The following is a 25,727-nucleotide window of genomic DNA, read 5'->3' as shown; positions in this document are numbered from 1 at the left end:
CCCTGTGCGTCCACGCGCACTATGAGACCTCATAGTAATGTTTGTGAATACAGGCGTTACTCTATCCGTCCAATAAAGATTGTTGTTCTTGACTTTGACAAAACATTTTATTTTTTTGCAGAAGAGAAGAAGTCCCGCGTACAATTCCTCAAGACAGAGATGAAGCTGATAGAGTTGGACGCCAAGATCAAGACGTGTTTATGCTTGGAGAAGGCAGACACTGAGCTGTGTTTGAAACTGCTGGATGAGCTGATGGGTATGTTAATAAAAAATATTTCAGTAGCCCTTCAAGTAGAGTCAAGAGAACACAAAGAAGCCAAAAAGTTCGCAACACCTCTTTTGTTACAGTTAGCGTCAAATACACTCAACATCAAACAAACCGCACCTTCCGCGACGCGAACTTTAAAGATTTTCTTCTGACACAATCATGGTGCCCCAACAATATTGGTGTTATTTGAAAGCCCAATAAATATCCTTAAAGATAAACACATTTAATTTCTTAATAAACGATTAACATATACCATAAATGTGACTTGAAAAAAGACCTCACTGGGCTCACCTCTGGGATCAATTAGACCAATTTTTAGGTTATAAAACCAAATTATGATCTCACGTGTCCTCTTTAACAGATGGATAGCGATTAATCCCAACTTAACAGTTTTATAGCCATAAAAGTTGGCTCATGTAGATACAAGGCTTAACTACCTATTTTCTGGAACCTTTACCTTATAAAGACACATTTTTGGGGTAAAAACCTTTCCTTTCATAAAACTAGACTTTTAAATGGTGCCAATATTGGTGGGAAGTGAGGAAGCATACGTTTAAAAGTGCTTGTCGCGGAAGGTGCGATTTATTTGATGTCGAGTGTAGTTCGTGACACTCAAAGTAGCCAAAAACTTCGCAACATGTCTTTGTTACAATTGGAATAAGGTTGTGTTATCAACTTTGGGTGTCACGGACTATTTGACGCTGACTTTACAACTAACAACTGGTTGCCAAGATCTGTAAATACGTGTGACTCAAATCTCTAAGAAAAGATTTGTATTTAAAGCAAACAAGAAATATTTATTACGATGAACATCACTCAGAGAACAAAGAAAGTATACGGAAAAAAGACAGAAATAGCCCATAAATATTACAAGGAAATAAAAAGTGAACTGAGCAGTCGTGTCACTCTGTTGCAACAGCGATGTCCATCGCAATGGGACTCCACTCAGCATGGCCCACGGTGGGGAAGTGGTTTTCAGTGTGCCCCATGCCGAGTTGAAGTCATGGACACCAACCTAAATCATCATCAACAGCCCTTTACAGTCCACTGCTGGACTATGAGCCTCCTCCACTATGGTGGAGGGATTTGCCATAATCTCCACGCTTGGCAGGCGGGTTGGAGATCGCAGTTTAAAAGATTGATGTTTTTCAGAGAGCGCTGCTGCCCATTCTCTGTTTGTTGTGTAGTCCCTAAGTCGCCTCTTACGACACCCGCGGGAAGAGTAGGGGTTGGTGACAAATGTATTCTACTCTGCCGTCACCACACGGCGTAAATACAGCATATAAAACAGTTTAAACATAAATATATAATAATAATGTGCGAATAGTTGTTGAATATACATATACATAGTCATATTTGTAAGTCTTTAGTTCTTACTAAAATACAATTTTATTCTTCCTTGCAGAATTGGACATAAAACCGCTCATGCTGCTAAAACATCCGACCTGCTTGGAGACGGTGAAGCGGATGAGGGCCTACGTGGGCAACACGCCATCCTGGGACCTCAGCGAGAGTGCCGCGCTGGTGTTCGGCAAGCAAGCGCATAGGATCCGCCGCCAGGCCGACGCCGCCTACAAGAACGTCAAGGTAGCGCGACTATTTCCACCGCCTTCCATTCCACCCTGTGCACTGCCCACACTGTGGTCGGGTCACTGGCACTGCCCACACTGTGGTCGGGTCACTGGCACTGCCCACACTGTGGTCGGGTCACTGGCACTGCCCACACTGTGGTCGGGTCACTGCCCACACTGTGGTCGGGTCACTGCCCACATTGTGGTCGGGTCACTGGCACTGCCCACACTGTGGTCGGGTCACTGCCCGCACTGTGGTCGGGTCACAGCCTCCACTGTGGTCGGGTCACAGCCTCCACTGTGGTCGGGTCACAGCCTCCACTGTGGTCGGGTCACAGCCTCCACTGTGGTCGGGTCACAGACCCCCACTGAGGTCGGGTCACAGCACCCACTGAGGTCGGGTCACAGCACCCACTGTGGTCGGGTCACAGACCCCCACTGAGGTCGGGTCACAGCCCCCACTGTGGTCGGGTCACTGCCCGCCACGGTGGTCGGGTCACAGCCCCCACTGTGGTCGGGTCACAGCCCCCACTGTGGTCGGGTCACAGACCCCCACTGAGGTCGGGTCACAGCACCCACTGAGGTCGGGTCACAGCCCGCCACTGTGGTCGGGTCACAGCCTCCACTGTGGTCGGGTCACAGCCTCCACTGTGGTCGGGTCACTGCCCACACTGTGGTCGGGTCATAGCTTGCAGCAATCAATGTCGTTGAAGTTTCGTTACGTGAATTAGGAAACTAGTCTCTATACAACAATTTTGTCAACAGGAGCTATTCGTAACACCAGAAGGTCTATCTTTCTGGGAATTCTTCTCAGAGCGGGTGCTTCAGTTCAAGAAAGCGACAGCCAAGCTCACCGCAGACGAACTACTTGAATTGGTGCACGAACCATTAGGTATGTGTTATCTATAAAAGCGAAAGGTCACTGATTGACTGACTCACTTATCACGAAGTCTCAGAAACTACAACCCACGCTGAACTGACCAACCAAACTCAATGACGAGGGCGCTACCATCATTCAACTATATGGTTTCCAACATGGCAAAAATCGGAAGCAGCGATCCGGTATTGACGGTGGCGCCCCACTGTCAATGTCATGGATAGGACAGTTCAGTATTTTGGAACTATAACAATGCGTTAGGGGCCGTCCATAAATTACGTCATCGATTTTTTCAGATTTTAGACCCCCCCCCCCTACAATCATCCTATCGTCATTTCTTGATGACCCCCCCCCCTCTCCCAAAATTGACGTCATTACCAGTTTGACAAAATTAAAACATTGCAGATTTGAGNCCCAAAATTGACGTCATTACCAGTTTGACAAAATTAAAACATTGCAGATTTGAGAAAAATAGGGTTTTATAAAATATGATTAAAACACTTGGTTATAAAATCACTTTTTATTATTTTTTTTGTATGTTTATTATGAGTTATTTTAGTATTATACGCGCCTACCTCTCACATTTGGAGTCTCACTTACTAGGTGTGCTGGAAGAAATTTCTTTTTAGAAATAAATTTAAAAAAAATCATTTTGTACGTGAACAATCTATTATATAAAAGAAAGTCGTGTTAGTCACTCCACTTATAACTCAAGAACGGCTGAACCGATTTAGCTGAAAATTGTCAGGGAAGTAGTTTAGAGCCAGGAGAAGGACATAGGATACTTTTTATCCCGTTATTTATTGCCATTAAGGCGGAACAAAGTTCGCCGGGTCAGCTAGTAAACTATAAATAAATAATAAAAAAAATATAAAAATAAATCTTTGGACAATGAGGATCAGTACTGTTGTAGAAAATTCAATAAAACTACGTTAATCTTTAAGACATAAGAAAGCTATATCTTTTTGAATTATCCAAATCGGACCATTACTTACGAAGATATTAAGTAATAAACACAGGCCGTTTTTGCCGCTAAAAGTCAACGTACGCAGGGCTGCGTGACGTCACTATATCCGAATCGAGCGCAGCCGGCGTACTATTGAGATGGCAAATATAGGTCATAGTCATAAGTCATACCCAGCTTATGCTTATGGACTGTTACCATGTAGCCTTACCCAGCTTCTGGCCTGGGGGAGGGGGGGGGTTTACCGTCATCCACAGACCAACCCCCCCCCCCTAATTTTGAATGACGTAATATATGGACGGCCCCAGACAGATTATAGCGTACGTTATGAATTGTCAAATGAATACAATTGCTTTACACAATTGCACCTCAGATTTAAGTAATTTTTGAAACTTTTCATTTGAATTTTTTATCAAACTAATCGTTTCTTTCTTTCTTTCAAAACAGAGATGACGATGCCCACTTCCCACACCATGAAGTCATCAATAGAGGCCGCCAACGAGGAAGAAGCTAAAGAAACCGAGGAAGAAGAATCCACGGCTAAGAAGAAGGGAACACCAGGTAATATTAATCTACACAAATAAGTATTCAAAACTACAAAAATATGTAATATTAGATATACATTCTTACTTTCAGTGGGCGAGGCACATAGCTCGTACTAACTCTCTCTAACTTTTCGGCTGTTGCGGCAGAAAAGTTCCTAAATAGTGACTACGTATGTCCCATTCGGTGGACCGACGAAATGGTGAAAGTCGCGAGAAGCGCCTTTATGCGGACCGGCCTAATAAATCCTTGTGGGGGGCTAAATTTGATTTTACAAGTTTATTATTTAAGTTTTAGAGGCGTTTAGACTTAATTATAGCTATGAAGTGATCTTCTAGACAACCCGTGTAGATTACGGCAGATGTTTTAAATCAAAATAGTTTTGTAAAGTAATGTAAATAAAGTAATTTTTTAATTTTGCTTTTGTCCTTAGCTAAACCAAAGAAAAACGCAACCACCACTCCGTCGAAACCGCCGCTAAAGCGACAGTCTTCTAGGAAGCAGCAAGAAGAAAAGGACAAAGAAAAAGATCAAGAAAAGGACAAGACTGACTCAGAAGAACTGGAAGACGAACAGAAACCGGAAGAACCGGAGAAACCGGAAGACGCCGACACTGAGGACAGCCAAGACGAAACCTTAGCGGAAGTACAAGAAAAAGAAAAGGAAAACTCAGAGAAAGAGGCTTCGAGCAGCAAAGAGTCCAAAAGTAAAGACAAAGAACAAAATAAAAATAAAGAGAAAGAAACAAACAATAAAGAAGCTAAAAAAGAATCCAAGAAAGATTCAAATAACAAAGACAAGAAAGAAAATGGAAAAGAAACTAAAAAGGAAGTTGCTAATAGCAAGGAAGCTAAAAAAGATGCTAAAAATAAAGAAAAGGAAGTGAACGATACGGAAGAATCGCCGGAAACAGAAGCTCAGAAAGAAAGCGAGACAGAGAAAGAGAAAAGTCCGAGTCCGAGTGATAAGGATAAGAGTGAGAAGAAAGATAGCGAAGAACAGAAAGACGATAAAGCTGAAGACAAGGACAAGGAAATCTCGGAACCTCGAGCGAAGAGATCAAGAGAGGTAAGTTATTTCATCATCAGGTCATTTCTTAGAGATATACAGGGTATTAGGTAAATGGGTATATGAGCCGACACTAGCCCATAGGCATATAAACGGTATGGTGAAGTCAGAAAATTGATATCATCATTTTAATTATTTAAATTTTCATACAAATTTGATTTTATTAATTTTATTTTGTACTAGCTTTCCGCCCGCGGCTTCGCCCGCGTGGAATTTTGTCTGTCACAGAAAAACTTTATCGCGCGCGTCCCTGTTTCAAAAACCGGGATAAAAACTATCCTATGTTCTTTCCCGGGACTCAAACTATCTCTATGCCAAATTTCATCAAAATCGGTTGCGAGGTTTAAGCGGTAAAGCGTAACAGACAGACAGACAGACAGAGTTACTTTCGCATTTATAATATTAGTTGGGATGAACATTTAAAAAATTAAAATGATGATATCAAATTTCTGACTCCACCATACCATTTATATTATTATGCTTATGTTAACATAGGCTAGTGTCGGCTCATATACCCATTTACCTAACACCCTGTAGAGAGATGCCAACTAATGCGCCAAGTTCGAAACTCGGTGTCACATCAGAAATTCACGCACACAAAGTAATCAAAATATGTGCTCATTACCCCTGCGGTATCAGTACTCAACGTTCGAATAATCTTTAGTACTACGCAAGCAATTTAAACTGTTTACATTATGACGTCGCTGCTATCATTATTGCTGACGCGAGCAATGTGTTCTGTTTTTGGGCATATTGCTGCGACACCGGCCCCGCCCCCTTGTCACATCTCCCTTTAGTTTCTGTCAGGCCTGGCTCACTCCGCGCGGTACATCCGATAATTACCTACAGCGAAGCGCCCCGCCGGCGGGTATTATATCAGTCGAGTGTCACGCGCGCGCTCGTCAGGACGCTGGCGTGCGTTGTAGTATGATTATGATTCTATGATCGAAGTATTATTTAAAAATGGACATAAAGAGAAAGAAATATTGTGCGGCGTTCGGGTGTTTAAATTCGAAAAGAAATCTACCGGATTTATCTTTTTTTTCGCTTCCCAAAGATGCTGAAAGGTATGTTTGCCATGTAGGTAATCAATAATTCTTAAGATAGTATAGGAACCTAACCTACCATGACTACTGCTCAGAATGCGTTCGTTCGTTTCAGCCAAATGACGACGTCCACTACTGGACAAAGGCCTTTCCCAAGGTTTTCCATAATGAATGCGTACTTACCTACATACGTACCTCATTACATATAAGTAGATTAATTATTTTTTCACTAGACAGCAACCCTAACAGCGTAAGAAGAGTTCAGAGGCACGCGATAGAAAGAGACAAAACTTGTAGGTGAATAAAATTGTAGGTACGTAGTGCTGTGCGAGCTGAATTCCACTTTATCGCGTCGTAGCAAGACTCGCATTTATTTAAATCGTCTTGCGGAGTAATCCTTCTGTACCTGTACTATTACTTATTCTGTGTTTCTGTGATCTGCACTGTCATTTAGTCTCCACTCCAGGAGCACGACCCTCTAATGTACCCGAGGCAAATGGAGGATTTGTCCTGCACTCCCCACGCTGGCCAGACGGGTTGGGGAGGCCTGATGTTCATATTCGTCCCTTAGTCGCCTCTTACGACATCCACGGGAAGAGTGGGAGTTGTCCCATTCTACTCTCGGCTAAGATTAATTTAATTGGATCATAAAAACAGCCGTTTTCAATCTTTTATTTGTAACAACTTTTTGAAGATTTATTATCCAAAAAATTTGGCAATAAATGAATAGAATGTCAAAATAATTCCATACACTTTTATGAAGTTTCTCTCTTTGATTAGATATTGCTATTTTTACCTGAGATATAAACTGAGTCCATATTAGGAAGGCGCTGGATGCAGGCTACTTACTGCCTAAAACCCAATTTAGAAATCATTATGGGAGGCCTATTTTCAACAGTGGACGTCCTGTGGCTGAAATGATGATTCATTTGACAAAAATACATATTTTACCTCCCAACGATGACCTATTTATTTCTATCCTTTTTCAGAGCAAGAAGACTGAACCGCCGCCTCCAAGATCACCAGCGAAAAGAAAGTCCAAATTCTAGGTGTTGCCAACGGTGGAAAATAAGGATTTTATTTTTTTACTAGCCCCTCAACGAGGACGGATGTGGTACGAACTAAATCCTAGCTGATAGTGTATAAATAAATATGTTAGCTTTTTATGAACTTAAAGCTCAAAATTAGTACATTTTCTGAGTCCAATTTGTTTAAATAATTTAGGCTAGCACCTACTGAGCAATTTTCATGTTTTGGTTACTGACAGAGTTAAATTATGTCTTTAAAATTCACTATCCTGGTTAAAACCTGTAAAAACACTATAAACATTAATAGGTCTTTGGTTTGAGATTGTTTGAAGTATGTTGCTGTATTTATGTCAACATTCTTTGGGCCACAGGTTGCTTATTTTTATGTGTGCAATATTACAAAACAACAAAACTTAAGAGAAAATCTAAAATTACGTCCACATTTATGTGAAATACTTTTGTATAAAGTAATAAATAATAATAACAGATATACCAATTTGTATTGAATAAAAAGGTTATGTTATTCAAAATATTGTACACATTAAAATTAAGAGCCTGTATTTCAGTCTAAATGTAAAATTGACAAACTACAGATAGAGAAATATGTGTAAGGAAACAACTAAACAGTTGAAAAATTACTTCGTAAAAGTATATTCAACTACCACTTTATTTCTACAGCATGATTAGATTTTACTTTTATATTTTTTGTTTTTATATTTATTTTTGACAACAGATTTTTATTTTTTCTTTGGACTGCTTGTGTTAGTTTACCGTAATAGTATAGTTGAAAATTTATAGATGTTTTAAATCCATCACAAGGTTTTTTATATGATTCTGTTGTTTAAAAATGATATGATTATGAATCGGTTAAATTTTCTCTAGGCTAAAGTTTCCTTACTGAAGGCAAGATTACAACACAGTCGTGACAATTGAATTTATAGTCGACTAATTATATTTACTCACGAGAGACGCTGTCTACTTGTGTATAGTTACTTTTATGTATAAATACAATCCCAGAAATGTTTTTTAAGATCTGTTGATTATCAAATTACGTCACATTTTGTAAGCAAGGAAAATGTCAGCCTAGATTATTTGTCCAGGGAATCCCTTTTTTAAATTAGACTACCTAAAAGAACAGGCTTCCAAAAATCTGATCAAGAAATTGTTTTCTAATTTTATAGTTAAAAATACTAGTGTATTTTAAGTAGATATATGACTTGTTCAAGAATACATTAATTTTGTAAAAGAAAATTAGCAGTAAGCTATGGAAAGTACATCGTATTAGCATAAAATTTATATCATCTTAGTGATACTTTAGATTTTAACTCCCATTGTAAATACTACAATAAATTACTCGTAAAATTAATTGTTTTATTTCATTACTGGGTTTAACTGTGGGTTAGTTAACTCTATAGATCGTTTCTACCATTCTTGACGCGTCCCACCATTCTTCAGATAGTAAACAGTGTTATCGGTACACGCTAAATTATCCATGAGTGCACACGCACACTACAATAATGACGCTCGGATTGCTCGGATCAAACTCCCCGCACCCCGACCGAGACCAAGTATTGGTGGGGCGCGTCTTCGTGGATGAAAGAATTGAAATTAACTTTCCTACATTCTCTACAGTAGGTAGGTATCCCTTTATGATGATCTTGACTATTCACAATTATTAACTAACTTGCATCGACAAGAAACAACAGAAAAATGTAAATTTAGGAGATCGGTTCATTTATTCATTCATTCACAACACCTGTGGCTGAAATGATGAGCTCAAAAACTGGACTTTGTCATTTTTAGCGTAGGTACCTATGTTGTATTATTGTCATTGTACCTGACTATAATAATATTTAAGTTCATGGTCTTCCAATAAAGAATGAAAACAGCAATTTGTAGAAATAATTCAACATTTATTTACATTTTAAATAAATCTACGCCTGCGTTTGCGGTTCTCGCGTGGATACATTCTTAGTATTTTCTTCGCACACTCTTCAGCTTCTTCTTTATCTGAAAAACAATTATAGTTTATGAAAAACAGTGATAACAAAGATAACGTCCACTTATAAATCTTACTACGAGTAATATTATAAATGCGAAAGTTTGTGTGGATGTCTGGATGTTTGTTAACTCTCACGCAAAAAATACTGAACGGATTTTGATGAAACTTTACAGTATTATTGTTTAAAACCCAGAATAACATATAAGGCTATAATTAATGTCGATCTATGACAAACTAAAATTCACGCGGGTGAAGCCACGGGCAAAAGCTAGTTACAAATAACTTAAAAAAATCGAACTGCCTAAAGCGGGAATCGAACCCACGATCTTTCGCTAAAAAATAATAATATGGTAATCCCTCATTGGTTGGACTACTTACATTCATCATCGTCTTCAAATTCTTGTATTTGTCTGCTAAGCACTCTCATATCAAAACCCACCCCTGCATATTCTGCATTCAATAGCAACCCCATGCATTTGTTTTCAAACATAAAGGGGGTAGTTGGAGCATGATATCCCCTGAAGAGATCAAAATACCCTTCCCCTACTGGGATTTGGTGGTTCTGTCTGTATTCTTCATTATTATTACTACAACTTGGTTTTTGAGTTTCTTCAACTGTTTTAGTAACTTCATTTTCAATTGTGTTGGTTTTATTAAAGTTTTTAAAGCCATCAGCTCTTGCTTCTTCTTCAGTTATGAACTCAAAGTCTGAAGAATGGTATCCGCTGCAAGAATCGTCTGATTCACTGTCAGAAATTATTATTATTATATCTTCTTTTGTTTTTTTACAACAGTCTGTGTTAACGTTAGCAATGTATTGTATTTGTGGACTTATTTCGATGGTAATCTTAGGTTTTTCATCTTGGATGTTTCGAGACGCAGTCGACTGTAATGATACAGAATCTATTTCTGATTCTGAGTCTTCAGAATTTAGAACTATGACATCTTTTTCATTAGTTTCCCTTTTAAAGATTTCTTTTATGCTGTTTACTGTTATATCTTTTTCAATTTCTTTACTATATGCGTTAGATATATCTTTTTCTATTACTTTGGAATCAATATCTTGGGGCATATCAACGTTTTGTTCAATATCTCTTTCAAAAAGCTCTTTAAAGTTATCTAATTCAGAAAAAGGATCTATGTTTAGATCTTGTATAAAATTGTCCAGTTCTTCCATACCTATGACTAAATCTAGATTATTTATTTCATGGCTTATTGAATCTTCATTATTATTCATAAGCATATTAATATTGTTGCAATAATCATTAGGAAACGTATCTTCTTTGTATGGCGAAAGGTATAAATTGTTTTGTTCTATTATTATTTTTCTACATAAACACTGCAGAGGGAGTGGTGAAGTATTGTTAGTATCTTCCATTTCAAATTTCTTGATATTTTCCATATTGGTTATTTTTCAATAATATTATCTGTAACAGAGAAATGTGGGAAGAAGGTACATAAGTAGACTACTTATTTTATAGAGTATCAAAATAAAGGTAACTTATTAATGAAGGTGGGATGGGAATAAAGCAGATTCTGTTCAGTCAACATGTTTTTATTTACTTAAAGTTCTTAGCTGTTGTGCTAAGTAGTTGTTATTACATCAACGCTCATTGAAATCTATAGATGTTAGTTAGGTACATGGTAAATGGTCATTTTACAACAAAAATCTTAATTTAAACATCTTCCTTACCTCAATGAATCCAATTCGATAAAATAATCCACTCTCTAGCTAGACTTGTGTGTAGGTAAGTTTGAAATTTGTAACTTTTTCAGATTTAACCATCAATAACATGAATTTAATTTTATTAGTAGAATTCAATATTTTTTGTAAAAACATCCAAAACCGGGAAACAAAAATATGTCAAAAACTTTTGACAGTTCTCTTTTTTTTTTAAATAAATGTGATTGATCCAAGGAAAAGGAAAAAATATTATTCAGATAAAAATAAAAAAACAATTTGGCTTTTAATATTTTTATTTATTAAACAAATGCATTGCCTTAGAAGTTAAAAACGAGTTACAAAACTTTCAAGCCAGTTTTGGCAGTGCAGTTTATAGCCTGACCAGGAACATAAAAACCCTCGCCATGTTGCGGAAAACTAATGGTACTAATTTCTTTTAATGGCAACAGTAACTGAAAACTTCATTGACATGTCACCTTGCATGTCAGTCTATTGCTGTCAAAGTGTAAACAAACTTTATTTTAAATGTGCGCAATTGGTTTTATGAATTAAATTGCTAAAATATTTTTATAGTCGTGAAAGAAAAGTGGTTCACAATGTGTTAAAGTATTTGTCGAAAAGAAATACTAAGGGTTCGGACAATATTTTCATTGAATAATGTTCCGACAAAGGTTGTCAAATTGACTGACATGTTTATCGTATAGTACAGTCCACTATGAAAATTAGCTGTGGTTTGTTTCAACTACCTATTTTAAATTTTTTTGTCACTTTCTAAGTGTTGAATTTTATGGGATTAGGAAAGAAGTAAAGTAGAGTTTGAAGCGTTCATGAGCAGACATTGCAGTTGAATATTCAAGTTCTGAATTTGATTATTGATGAATAATAAAATAAATTCTACTAGCTCGATTGATGGTTTCATTTAATTTATTTAAATCAGGTTACCTATAATAATATTTTTTCGTTAATTTATGAAAATATCAAATTAGCCCGTAATCCTGAATCCTGATACATAAAGTTAGCCTATTAATTTAACACAGGTACGACTGTACTCAGTGTTGCACTATCAAATGCAATTGACGCGCCTCTGTGCCAGGGTTTTTATGTTCCTGGTCAGGCTATAATTTTAAGTTATGATGGTCAGATTAACAATGAAAGATACGTTTTTTTTTAAATGATTCGACATTTTTTCTGCACTGTATTTAACATAGATCTTTAACATAAAAATTTTACATCCTATAAATACAATGGAATAGTAAAATTACGGTCACTTCTTCCCCGACTTCTTTATTCCGCCCTGTGTAAGTGGACCTTTTTGAGAGGCTTTAGATTTTGCATCCTGAAACAAAAAAGGACATTATAAAAAGTCATAGACTATAGTTTTTTATACTTATCAGTTGCCACCACTAGCGAGTGACAAACAAGACCTTACCATTACCTACTCTACAGTCATCCTAGTGAGTGCAAATGTGTTAATCTTCCTACTACCACATCAACGCAGTTGGCGCGAAACTTACTCTTTTGTTTGTGGCGCCTTATCTGGTTGATGATTATGCCTCTTGTATAACAGGGCTTTTTATATTCAAACTAAGATTTACATAAGACTGAAGTAAAAAAAAAACTTGATCTAAACAAGCAAAGATTGACACTTTGCTTGAATTTCAATATTTAAATCATACACAGGAAAAAATCAACAAGTCACTAAAGCCTGGTCCGTGAGCACGTAGAATCCCGTCCAATGACCCCAAGCTGCCCATCCTTGTCGCTCTCACGTAATTATGTTGCTGTCGCGCTCGCACACTCACTGCGGGCGCGCGTCGTACAGTCGCGACAGCAATATAATTACGCGCGAGCGATAAGGATGGGTAGCTTGGGGTCATTGGACGGGATTCTACGTGCTCACGGACCAGGCTTTAGCCAGATTTAAAATTGCAAGGCTGGGTTGCCACAACTCACTGTAACTTTAACAAACGTTAAAAATCTGTCAAAATCCATACAAAAAACACCGGTTATCGTTATAGTTACGGTTAAAGTGAGGTGTTGCAACTCAGCCTAAGTGTTTCTTGCAATACGGACCTTAGTTTAAAGTCCGGTCGCCGAGCAGATAGAATTTCGTCCATTGACCCCAAGCTACCCATCCTTATCGCTCGCGCGTAATTGCGACTTTGCGATGGGCGGCCGCAGTGAGTGTGCGAGCGCGACAGCAATATAATTACGTGCGAGCGATAAGGATGGGTAGCTTGGGGTCATTGGACGAAATTCTATGTGCTCGGTGATCGGACTTTAGAAAGAAAACAGAATTACCTGTAGGGCCTTTTGTTGTTCCTTTAGCTTCTGTTTTAGAGCTAGGTCATCGTCGTCAAGTTCCCTCGCCTCCTTTTTCGGTGCCTTCAAGGGTTTCTTCTTGCCTCCCTCACGGCCAGACATCTGAAGTCATAAAACAAAACATATTATTAGCAATGTTGTATTCAACAGTTGGAAGTAAGATAGCCAGCTCCTCTGTGTTTAAGGATTCTCCATAGGATGCCCCTTAAGCCTAGGCGCAGACCACCGATTTTTAGTTGGCCGATAATGAGGGCTATCGTTTTAGCGCTCACCAGTTAGCGCCACTGTAGAGTAAGGTCCTGTCACTTGCTAGAAGCGAAGACAGTGGCGCCAACTTGTGAGCGCTTAAGTGGTAGGAGGTCTATCGCATTTGCACTCATCAAGATGGCGCCACTGTAGAGTGAGGTCCTGTCAATCGCCAGGGGTGCCAACTGTTAAGTATAAAAACGATAGCCCTCATTGGATTGGGCTGTGTTCAGTATGGACATGATTGTATGAAAGCGCGCACATTACAACGATTTGGTATCGGCCGATTTTTCATACAAATTAGAATCGGGCTAAAGCTACCTTTGTTTATTATTATTTTTGACGTTCATAAGTGCCAAAATATTGGTCAAAACTGAATAATGTTTTAGATTTTGATTCCCAAACTGAACTGAATAATGTTTTAGGTTATAAAAAAAAAATCAAAATCAAAAATATTTATTCAGTTTAGACCACAAGTGGCTCTTATGAACGTCAAAATGTAAATAATAAAAAAAGAAAAGGTAGCCCTTATGGGTCACTTTACATGTCTCCTTATCTTTTGGGCCCTACCAGCGTTAAAATAGAAAGATAATATTATACCTCCATTTTTAAAATTTCTTAGGAACACTGCACTGGATAGTTTTAAAACTAAAACTGCAACTAACAAAATAAATATGACACTCTTTACTTTAAAGAATAAGTATTGTTTACGTTAATGTGTTTTTTTCTCTATAATAGGCGGCTATTGTAATATCTTTTGACAAATTTAAGCGATCATTTAGCAACATTGAAACTGCAAGGATTCACTTTGTCATGAACAAATTGAGCAATTGACATTGCAGACTCCTAATAATGTCTAATCATAATGACCTCACTCATACCACTTACGTAAAATAAGACATACTGGCTTTTGTATACGGCTTTGCCTGCATTTTACCGTATGTGTACAAAAAAAAATAGGATAAATAAAAACTTACCTGGGCTTCAAACAGTCTACCCCCCCTAGACAAAATACCAAATGTGACAGTTTTTATGTCGAAAGATGGCTGAAAATCCTTTTTTGTATGGAATTTCAATGGATTCGACTTTTGATTCAATCAAAAAGTGCCACTGTCTTATAAACAATATGAAAATGTAAAAACATCGTAGGTAACCGCAGATATTTTGACCAAAAATTGAAATTTGACAGTTGACGGACAGTTTTGGATTAGGATTGAATATAAAAATCCAGCATTAGTGAGTTCAGTTTCTTTTAAGTGTAAAAGAGTAACAAATATCCATCTATTGTACTGCACAATTTTTACATTTATAATAGTAGGATTACACTTACAATGCAGTATAATAAATTATTTAATTGTCATTTTAGCAACCACTTAGCCCCACAGTCAATTATGACAATTGAAGGCAAAATAGACAGTCGACTGATTTAACAGCCTCCCTAAAATTAAACTAAAATAAATAAACTACCTACTGATTTATATCTTCACTATATTTTGAAATATTCAACATTAATTTTTAGATTTTCAAACTTTAGGGACTTAAAAAATGGGCAGTTTTATGTACCGGAAGCTTTTGACTGTAAAATTAATATTGCTGGTATCCACAGTCAAATTTTGTTACTCACTATTTTACAAAATCTATGGGTACCTACCTACTATGAATAATAATGATCAAAAGAAAAATCTAGCCAACTTCTATCAAATTATTTCAACACACCAACCAAAAAATATATTGTTGATAACCGTTAAATTATTAGGTTTGACTGCTACGCTTACAGTTAGAAATTTCATCTACGTAGTCTTGTTTTATTAATCTAAGTACGTAGTTAACTTTGTATGAACTCTTTTTCGAATCATGAACGGATTGTGCTTCAACTATCACTGATCGTATGTTCGATTTAATTTAGCACTTCGCATAAACGATACATTAATCTGCAAATATATCGCTCTGAATAGGTGCAATAATAACTCACAAATTATAGAATCGTCAGTAAACTGATAACAATGAAAATAATGAAGTGAGTTTTCTAACCTAAACTTGTGTGCCAAAATCTCAAAATTTATGCAAGTTAATAAAAATTATAAGCGTGAAACAAGTGAGCCTCATGAGTAAAGAAATATTTTGTAATTACTTACGTTTTTATTCAATTGAGAAGAAAAATTAGGTTTTCAAGCAAAAAATCCCACCTCTCCCGTCCGACGAGGATGCTCTTTTTTGACAAGTACAAATTCTATAGTCTGTGGTTGCTTAGGTGGTTCCACAGATTATAAATAGAATGATATTATTGTCTATGCTGAAATACGGAGTTAAGGTTAGCGCTCACTTGTTGTGTTGTATGCCTTCTTTGAAGATTAGGCTAGGGCTAAACAAGCAAGCAGAGCACAAGAGCACATTGTGTGGGTCTCACAAAGTTTTGTGTAGGTTTTTGTTTTCAAAATACCTACTTTCGCTGGTGATTGGCCTAAGCGTGTAGAAGCGCTATCATAGCGCAGGCAATCTAAAATAGCAGACCGAAATTACACCGAAATTCACGCGGTAAAAACAGGGCAAAGCTGCAGGCAGGTACCTAAGTACCCGATAGCGTCTAGACAAACCTAAAGAGGATTTAGGACGCTATTTGGATCAAATATGTAATTGCTCAATAATGAATAATAAATAAATAAATAAATAAGTCTTATTGTTTAAATTATTTAAATAAATATCTGTGGTAAGTACCTAAATAAATAATATTATGTACTTACAATCCCTATTTGCAGGTATATTAAAGTGCATCACTCACTGAGTATTTATTATTTGTTACAAACATACAAAAGTATGAGTTTTTTCTCTAATATGCATGTCACATTATTCTTGTACATGTACGTTTATTGCATACAAAATATGTATGCCTTTTGTTGTTACTTCTTTATTTAAGTGTTTCCTAAGATCACACATAAGTATTAAAGAGAAGCTTCAAAATTAAGTTTTAAATAAAAAAAACTTATTTTATCTGTTAGGGGGTGTCCATTAAAATTACGTGAGACAATTTTGGCTATTTTTCACCACAATAGTCGAGCGGCGGCGGGATTCGAACCCGCGTTCCTCGGATCACGATTCTGCCAGTCCGACCCCTTCACTGTTCGGCTATCGTTGCATAAATAAATCGCTTTTATCTTAAAATGCCAATACAAAAAAAAAATTGGATGCGAGCGGCGCAGGACCGGTCTTTGTGGAAATCCTTGGGGGAGGCCTTTGTCCAGCAGTGGACACAAGCCAAAAAAAACATTAAAAACATTTTAACCCGGTAAAAAATCAAAAGGGAACTGAAAAATCTTCCCCTTAAAAACATGAAACAGAAAAACAACTCTTTTACAAACTTGCATATAAAATACCTAGCGAACGACACATTGTTGTAAGTCTTTCTTCGTCCTTTAAAAGACAACTGGCATTAATTTTTAAAATGTTGCAACTAAGTTTCATTATTTTCATTTTAGCGGCAGTTGCAAGCGTTTTTAGCGGTGCCGGTGAGTAAAGTACCTACTTATTATGCTTTTATATCTATCTAAATACCTATAATAGGTATTATAACTCAAAGGTGACTGACTGACTGACATAGTGATCTATCAACGCACAGCCCAAAAACCACTGGACGGATCGGGCTGAAAGGCATGCAGGTAGATGTTATGACGTAGGCATCCACTAAGAAAGGATATTACGAAACTCCACCCTTTGCAGCCTTTGGGGTTCATCTTCGAATATAAGCCTCTTCTTCAACCTTCCACCGACTTCTGTCCCTGGCCACTAGCATCCAGTTTATTCCAGCTTGTTGCCGAGTGTCATGTGTCCATTTTTCACGCGGTCTTCCTCTGCCGCTGATGTTATTGCGGGGTCTCCTCCACTCCAAGGTCTTTCTGGCCCAGCATCTTCAAGAAAAGTCCTTAGGCCACAGATGATAATCGGCCATTTGACGTGGTTCGTCGTAGTCTGCCGTCCGATCACTATAACGCCGTTAAGTGCAAAAACCACTTTCGGAGAAAAACGAGTTTAAAGATCACGAATTAAAAAAAAATCGCTGTTTCAAAAGTAAAAGAGTAATTTGTAATTTAAATATATCATTTTAAAGGTATTTTTAAGAGCTATAATTGACACAAACTCTCACGACGCTACATATTATAGATTTTGAAATATTTTAATTTATACATTTTAACTCAGTATTATTGAAATAATATCTCAAAATATACACAACTAAAACGCCGGTATGGCTACCTTAACGGCGTTTAAGTTTTGGATCTTGAATAACTTTGATACATTTGTAAAATGAGTTTCTAACTAATAATTCTACTAAACTTTAATGCCGTTAAATAGTTTAACGACGTTTTAGCTCGGTAAAACTATTATTTTTTAACGTGAAAATACTTGCCTTAAATGCAGCTAATGTTAGCTAACGTCATTTAAGTCTAGTATTAACACATAAATTACGAAACTATTGGTATGCCTGTTTGATTCGTTTTGATTACAAGACTAAAATGCAGTTAAAAACAAAACTTTTCACCATAACGGCATTTAAGCTAAGTACTAGCTACTTAATAGTTCAGGAAATAAAGAAAATTGCATTTATGTCAAAAATAACAAAACCTGTTTTAGTGTTGAAAGGCTGGAGAGGATTCAGCATAAATATCAACGGCGAGTTCATCACCCACCTTCGATTTGCAGACGATATCGTAGTTGTGGCAGATCTAGGCACAATGCTCGATGGCCTCAGTAGAGCCTCGCAACAAGTGGGTCTCAAAATGAACATGGACAAGACAAAAATCATGTCAAATGTCCGTGTTGTACCCACTCCTCTGAAAGTTGGAGATTACACTCGAAGTTGTTGACAATTATGTATACCTGAGACAAACCATCCAGTTAGGTAGGTCTAACTTTTAGAGAGACGTCGATCGTCGAATCCAGCTCGGCTGGGCAGCGTTCGGGAAGCTTCGCGATATTTTCACGTCCGAAATACCGCAGTGTCTTAAGACAAAAGTCTGTGACCAGTGTGTGTTGCCAGTGATAGTATACGGATTTGAGATGTGGTCGCTTACTATGGGCCTCATAAAAAGGCTCAAGGTCACCCAAAGGGCGATGGAGCGTGCTATGCCAAGCATAGTTTCCCTGCGTGCTCGAATCAGAAATGAGGAGATCCGTAGAAAAACCAAAGTGACCGACATAACCCGCAGAATTGCTAAAATCAAGTGGCAGAGCTGAATAAGGCCGATGGGGTAGAAAAATTCTCGAGTGGCGACCACGAGCCTGAAGACGTAGTGTGGGCAGGCAGGCCCCTTACTAGATGGATCGACGATCCGGTAAAGGTCAGAAGAGGTGCCTGGATGCGGGCAGCGCAGGACCGATCGTTGTGGAAATCCTTGAGGAGACCTTTGTCCAGCCGTTGAACGACATTTGCCTGAAACAAACGAACGTTATGTCTTCGTCTAACCACATAATTATAATCTTTTCTTAAAGGTTTTAAACCTTTGTTTGTCACCTGTCATCCGCTTTGCAATGGAGGGAAGTCGAACCTTAATTTCGAACTCCTCCTATGTTCTTCTGATTAATTTCGTAGCGGGTCCAATGACAGTTTAACTTTCCCCCGGGACAAACTTGACCTTCATTGGTTGGATTTTTGTGATGGTCAAGCTGTAGATCCTGGCTACACAGGAGTTGCAGTGGTGGGAACGAGAGGTGGGAATAGGTCCGTATGTCTTCGTCTAACATAGAAGATGTAAAACAAAATGAACAAGTAAAATGATCGAACACCAGGCTTCTTTTACTAATTTTGAAAATTAGAAAACAAAACGCAACGTGTTCTTATCATTTCAAAACTCAGAGGCACACTGATGCTCAATTACCGCGTTACCGTGTCCTAAAGTTGCAGTGCGCATTAGCCACGAAAATAGTGACAAGACAGCAATATCTCACTAACACGTTTCATACCTTGTTTATAACGACTAGTCTTAGATAATAAAACATAGAAACATTGCACATCACATATTAATAAACAACAAACATAAAATTAAAACTAAATTAAAGTCAAAATGTTAAATGTCTAAGGATATTTATTATTATTATTTAATTTATTTTGTTGAGAACGCTAGGAACATTTCCGGGAGCGTTATCAGCGGCACATCAGTAACTCTGACTGAGCTGAGTGATCGACGCACGCAACGACGCTTAGAACACTTCATTCAACTTTTTGAACATAGCCGCATTATAGTTAAGGAATGTAGGTTAACGGCATTTAAGTCTTGTAAAAATGTAAAAAACACATAGATTGTTACATTTGGTTAGCCTTAATGGTGAATTTACTAGTGCAATTTTAATAAATAAATTCATGTAATACAAAGCTATAATGCCGTTATTGGACCTTTGTTGCGTTTAAGTCTAATAATTTTACTTAACGGCGTTTTAGTCTTGAGGAGACTATTAAAGCTTTGCAAAGAGCAGCTTAGCAATATTGTCGTTAAAGTACCTTAATGGCTGTATTGACTAGAAATTGTAAATAACGGCAATAAAGCTTTGTAATTTTTCTTAAATTTTTAATTCTAATAACAATTAAAGACGCTTAGCCGCGTTTAAGCTAAGAAATGTAATGTAACTGCATTTTAGTTATGTAATCTTGCAGAGGCGAAGCAGTTAGCGGCTTTCTTATTTTTTTTATCTCAGGAACTAAACAAGATATAAAAATTTCGATAATAGTGCTAGATTAAGCATTTTTTTCTGATTCGGATGGTATTCAAAAGTCAAAATTGACCAATTGTGGGTTAACGGCATTATAGTGATTGGACGGCAGTAGTGGACTAGGTACTGCCAGAGGTCGGGGGTTCGATTCCCGCACAGTACTAACATTTGTAGCACGGACACAGTCATGAACTGAACTGTGTTTAAGTATATCTATACCTAATTTGGGTATTTCGCCAAAAATGGTCAATTTTGCCTAATTTCCTTGGTACGAAATATATTTTTGTTTTTAAATATTTTTAGTTTCCCATTGTATTAAGTAACAAAAACTAAGCTAATATATCTAAAAGGGGTGTCATAATTTGTTTTAGAAACAAAGTTATAAGGTCATGAATTTTTGGTAGCCAAGGAAATTATTATAAATATTTTTTTCTCTAAGTTTTCTTCTGTGGTTTGCTTTTTTTTTGTTCGACCCATTTTTGTGTACCTTCGCAAGCAAACATACCAATGAATATTGTATCATTACGACCTTTTTACACAACCAAAGAAGATAAATTCAGTAGATTGAGTTAAGAGTTAAAAACAAGTTGTTCTATATCTATTCTGATACCCATTTCTTAAAATGTAAATTTTAAATTTATTCCAATAAAGAAATACTCAAAATTTGACTTTACGCCGAATTAAAAATGGTCTTTTATAATTTCCTAGGCCTTTTTATGCCACGGAAAACAAGGAAATTAGGGCCAAAGAAATTAGATTTATGCCTAAAAGACACCACAGACAAAAACCTATTTACCCTATGCATTTACTATTTAAATCATGGGTTTACCCCTACAGACACTACATCTGTGTAAATAAACAATAAAATTAATCCATTGTTAAGCTGCAAAAAACCGTCCAAAGAAATTGACTTTTTAGTAAACAAAAACCCAAGGAGGGACCTACTTATGCGATTTGTCGCGAAACTGTTCAACGAAGTACGGTCCTGCCTCGATGGCCTCTTGGGACGAAATGGCCGAGGGTAACGGTGCAGTGCATTGCATTCTAAGTCATTTCGTTTCGTTACTACAATGGTCGAAAAGAAGACCCAGGGAAATTATACTTTTGACTCGGACAAGAACTTAACTTCACTTTATTTCCTTCCTTTAAGTATTTGACATTTAAAGTTTTTATTTTCCGATAGCCAAGCGTTTCTCAAATATAAAGAGAGTGCTATTAGAATGAAATTACGCTTCAATTTGTTATAATGTGCCTTCATTTTGGCAAACAACAGTAATGGACATAACAAGGAAATTAGAAAAATGACTTTTGATTAAGTTTTTCTACGGTATTATTTGTAGTTTCTGCTATTGTAATAGCAAAAACAAATAAAACTTTTGATTAACTTTCCCATAAAAATAGTTTTATACATATAAATATAAAAAAACATGTGTTCGCCTGCCTGGACACAGAAAATTTACTGTTTCGGCGAAATACCCATTTATGTTTAAGTACCAAAATAGAAGCTTTGCTTCGTTTGGACTAGATGGGGCAGAGTTAATGTCTATGGATATTTATTTTCGCCCACGCGCTTTACTAGTCCGATGAAAAAATAATACGTATTTTTTTTCGTTTTTATACAGCCCCCGACTGCACTTCGCCTCTTGACTCTGGACCATGCCTTGCCTTGTTCCATGTGTAAGTATTTCCCTATTAATCTATACTAATATTATAAATGCGAAAGTAACACTGTCTGTCTGTCTGTCCCACTTTCACGCCTAAACCACTGACCCGATTTTGATGAATGGCATAGAGATAGTTTGAGTCCCGGGAAAGGACATAGGATAGTTTTTATCTCGGTTTTTGAAACAGGGACGCGCGCGATAAAGTTTTTCTGTGACAGACAAAATTCCATGCGAGCGAAGTCGCGGGCGGAAAGCTAGTACTATGATAATACTTACTTAGTCTTTATCGTGGCGTGCAACCTAGCCTGATTGGGGCTTTGATGCCCGTTTTCACCATAAATCCCTAATCTTTAAAAGTGACCCCTATGAAAACAAAATTCCTGTCAAATGTTACCATAGGGGTCACTTAAAAATTTGAGATTGATGGTGAAAACGGGCATGAGACTCCCCAGTTTGGGAAGCAGTGACTGACTAGGACAGTGTCACACCACTGAGTACCTAAATTGTGTTGAATAAAGGACGTATATAGCACACTTATCAACTCGGAAAGGGATCAACACCTTTCGCACGCTGTCAATCGCGAGGCGAGGCGTTTTTACGGTGCGGATATCGATACCTCTGGGCTCAAAGGTCGTAAAGGACAAAGTACGACTTTTCAGGAGAAGCAAAAAACGATTTTTTATTTTTTTATTCGACAGTAACTTTTTTGTTTTTTGAGCTATTAAAATATGACTTAGGAAGAAAGTGCTTAGAATTCACAGCATTTTCCGAGGAAGTATTGAGAAACTGGACTAGAGCTGTATTTACTGAGATAGATTTCCTTTACGCCCTCAAAATTACAATAAAAAGACCTTTACGCCCCTCAAATATTCGTCCTAGGCAAGTTACTCAGGACGTAAGTCTCTTTTTATTTCAGAAAACTACAAAACCAAGGTAATAAATGACAATTTACATAGTTTTATAGGTTTTCATAGGTCGTAACGGAACACCCAGGTAAGGTATTATGCAAGGGTAAATTGATAATTTAGCTTAAATATTTAATGTTTTATGGTATTTGATATGTAATATATCATTTCTTCACACATTTTTAATTAATTATGGTCTTTTAAATAAAATAAAATGATTTTTCGTAGCTTCATAATTTAATGTACACAATTTATGAAACTATTTAAGCAGAAGTTTTGATATCTTCGAACTAGAAGATACCATTTCCGATATAAGAGCGAATTTAGAAAATAAATATTATGACGCTTTAAAATAAAACTTCATAAATGTGTACCTACTATATACGAAAAGTCTAATCCAATTTAATTTTATTTATTTATTTAATCATTATTGTTTTGAAAAACTGCAAATGGCGGACTTAATTCCATAGGGCAGTCTGTCAACCAGTTGACCTTATGATAATGCAGATCGGATAGAATTAAGGACAAGCGAAAACCAAACTATAAATTATTCTAAATAGATTATACATTATTATTCATACTAGCTTAAAATTGTGTCATTTTACTTGATATAAAAGTAGAAAGGTTAGGTAAGTAAGATAACAAGTAGGAAGCTTTCATTCCAGTAAAGTACATCCACTTACTTTACTGTAGGAGTAATAATACCGTTTTCAAAAGCCAATTATTTTTAATATAAAATATAATTCTTCAAATATGAGAAATAATAAAAAGCAACATTTCTTTACCCGATGTAGGTAGATGTCATAATTTAATATGTACAGACGACGGCACGTCAACGTAACCACTGTGGGTTCTTGAGCAGTTGTAATAGGGGCGAGTTTGGCAACAAAAATGGGTAACCTGATGTGCTGTCGTGTGTACAATCACATAAATACACTCTAAAATAGTTTTATTACATATTTTTGATGATTTTTTTAGTTCTTTCGTTTGTTCCAAACGCACCTACTTAAATACAATAAGAAACGTCTATAAAATTAACCTTCTCAGTTATTATAATATCTTCTCTTTGTAGATTTTCAAAATATTTGTTTAGATAATCTAAGGGCGTAAAGGACAAATTATTTAGACTTTGGTATGAAAATGTTAGGTTGTATAGGACAATAGATATACTTCATGCACATTATACGCCCAAAAAATTGTGTTTACTTGTTCTTTACTACCATGGTAACTGTACTAAAAAATCAAATGGTATTTACATCCCAATTTTCAGGATGATTTCTGTTTAGCTTATCAAAAATGATGGGTCGTAAAGGCACTTTTTTTGAGAATTTCGACAAACTAAATATACAGATCGATAGAGAATTAAATTCTGAGTAAAACTGTATAAATAACTCATTTTCGGTATTTTGTCCTTTACGACCTTTGAGCCCAGAGGTATCGATATAATATGGATGGAGGTTCATACAAATAATACTGACTGCCTCGAATTCATAACGTTACGATCCGTTTCCGGGTTGATTAATATTTATTATTGTGCTTCGTCTTAGAAAAAACTATTCGGTTTAGAAAAAAAATATTTTAGAAACCTCGATATCATTTTTGAAGACCTATCCATAGACAACCCAAACGTATGTGTTTGATGAAAAAAATTTTTTTGAGTTTCAGTTCTAAGTATGGGGAGCCCCCAATATTTATTATTATTTTTTTATTTTTGCATCAAAATCTTAATGCGGTTCACAGAATACATCTACATAAGAAGTTTCAACAGTATAGCTCTCATAGTTTCGGAAAAAAATGGCTGTGACATACGGACGGACAGACAGACAGACATGACGAATCTATAAGGGTTCCGTTTTTTGCCATTTGGCTACGGAACCCTAAAAATAACATCCTCTCTTTCCAGTTACGGCTACGACCCTGACTGCGGAGAATGCAAGGAGTTCATCTACGGAGGATGTCATGGCAACCGCAACCGTTACGACACCCTAGAAGAGTGCCAAGCTGCTTGCAAGAGTGGCTGCAAAAAATAACGAGATACAAGCAGTTAATGAGGGCTATCGTTTTTAAACTTAACAGTTGGCACCCCTGGCGATTGACAGGACCTTACTCTACAGTGGCGCCATCTTGATGAGTGCAAAATGCTCACAAGTTGGTGCCACTGTCTTCGCTACTAGCAAGTGACAGGACCTTACTCTACAGTGGCGCTAACTGGTGAGCGCTAAAACGATAGCCCTCATTGCGTACCTACTTGAAACCATTTTGTTAGTAATATAACCTACAACATTACAATATTGTATTTATCGTTTATTGTTTTAATATCTTTCAGAGTGAGACATAATATTGTTATTGCAAAAACAAAAATTAGAATACCTAGTGCCTTTTATTTCTTTATCAAACCTAATACTATTATTATAATTAGGTATCTACCTATACAGGCAATAAATTTTGCTTAGTTTAGGTATCAGTTTAATTACTTTTGCACACTAATTAATTTAATTGAAACCAAACTTGTACGTGTTTAAACTAAGTTTTATACAGTAATAAAGGACATTGTCAGAAACCGCCTTAGATTCCTGGGCACAGCAGTAAAGTATCAAAATTAATCTCTTACTTTTTGAATACTTAAATATTAATTAGATTGTAACGGACACTTGAGGATTAAAAAATGAAATTTAATAATAAAAGTATTTTATCTGTATTCCATAATACTATGACGACATCCGGACATTTTAGGGCGTGGCCTGCTCCATATTCAATGAAGTTCCATAATTTGTGTCGATAAAATCTATGTAAAATCGGCACAAGGCAATGCCGTACTTCATTGTTAGGAATCCATGTAATAG

General features: G+C 36.8%; 3 protein-coding genes across 3 annotated transcripts; 1 reads left to right on the top strand and 2 right to left on the bottom strand.

Moving 5' to 3' along the window:
- Window positions 1-9,264: 9,264 nt before the first annotated feature.
- Window positions 9,265-11,217, bottom strand: LOC114366306 (uncharacterized). The gene is made up of 3 exons (XM_028323138.1): window positions 11,061-11,217; window positions 9,746-10,794; window positions 9,265-9,375 (listed from the first exon to the last, which is right to left on the bottom strand). The coding sequence occupies exons 2-3, from the start codon at window positions 10,767-10,769 to the stop codon at window positions 9,290-9,292; spliced, it is 1,110 nt and encodes a 369-aa protein (XP_028178939.1). The 5' UTR covers window positions 10,770-10,794; window positions 11,061-11,217; the 3' UTR covers window positions 9,265-9,289.
- Window positions 11,218-11,326: 109 nt separating this feature from the next.
- On the bottom strand, window positions 11,327-15,865 carry LOC114366307 (translation machinery-associated protein 7 homolog). The gene is made up of 4 exons (XM_028323140.1): window positions 15,755-15,865; window positions 13,353-13,475; window positions 12,171-12,387; window positions 11,327-11,423 (listed from the first exon to the last, which is right to left on the bottom strand). The coding sequence occupies exons 2-3, from the start codon at window positions 13,473-13,475 to the stop codon at window positions 12,316-12,318; spliced, it is 195 nt and encodes a 64-aa protein (XP_028178941.1). The 5' UTR covers window positions 15,755-15,865; the 3' UTR covers window positions 11,327-11,423; window positions 12,171-12,315.
- Window positions 15,866-17,000: 1,135 nt separating this feature from the next.
- Window positions 17,001-25,246, top strand: LOC114366308 (trypsin inhibitor-like). The gene is made up of 3 exons (XM_028323141.1): window positions 17,001-17,122; window positions 21,938-21,992; window positions 24,788-25,246. The coding sequence occupies exons 1-3, from the start codon at window positions 17,059-17,061 to the stop codon at window positions 24,912-24,914; spliced, it is 246 nt and encodes an 81-aa protein (XP_028178942.1). The 5' UTR covers window positions 17,001-17,058; the 3' UTR covers window positions 24,915-25,246.
- Window positions 25,247-25,727: the final 481 nt, after the last annotated feature.

Source organism: Ostrinia furnacalis, unplaced genomic scaffold (genome assembly GCF_004193835.3).
Source record: "Ostrinia furnacalis isolate ACB-3 unplaced genomic scaffold, ASM419383v2 OfSCF0618, whole genome shotgun sequence".
NCBI lineage: Eukaryota > Metazoa > Arthropoda > Insecta > Lepidoptera > Crambidae > Ostrinia > Ostrinia furnacalis.
Note: the sequence above shows the minus strand (reverse complement) of the source record. Positions and strands in the feature narration are given on the sequence as shown.

Coding starts and splice junctions, on each gene's coding strand:
- LOC114366306 (XM_028323138.1), bottom strand. CDS start 10,769: ATGGAAAATATCAAGAAATTTGAAATGGAAGATACTAACAATACTTCA. Junction 9,376..9,745: donor ATTTGAAGACGATGATGAAT/GTAAGTAGTCCA, acceptor ATTGTTTTTCAG/ATAAAGAAGAAGCTGAAGAG.
- LOC114366307 (XM_028323140.1), bottom strand. CDS start 13,475: ATGTCTGGCCGTGAGGGAGGCAAGAAGAAACCCTTGAAGGCACCGAAA. Junction 12,388..13,352: donor AACAACAAAAGGCCCTACAG/GTAATTCTGTTT, acceptor TTTTTGTTTCAG/GATGCAAAATCTAAAGCCTC.
- LOC114366308 (XM_028323141.1), top strand. CDS start 17,059: ATGTTGCAACTAAGTTTCATTATTTTCATTTTAGCGGCAGTTGCAAGC. Junction 17,123..21,937: donor AAGCGTTTTTAGCGGTGCCG/GTGAGTAAAGTA, acceptor GTTTTTATACAG/CCCCCGACTGCACTTCGCCT. Junction 21,993..24,787: donor TGCCTTGCCTTGTTCCATGT/GTAAGTATTTCC, acceptor CTCTCTTTCCAG/TTACGGCTACGACCCTGACT.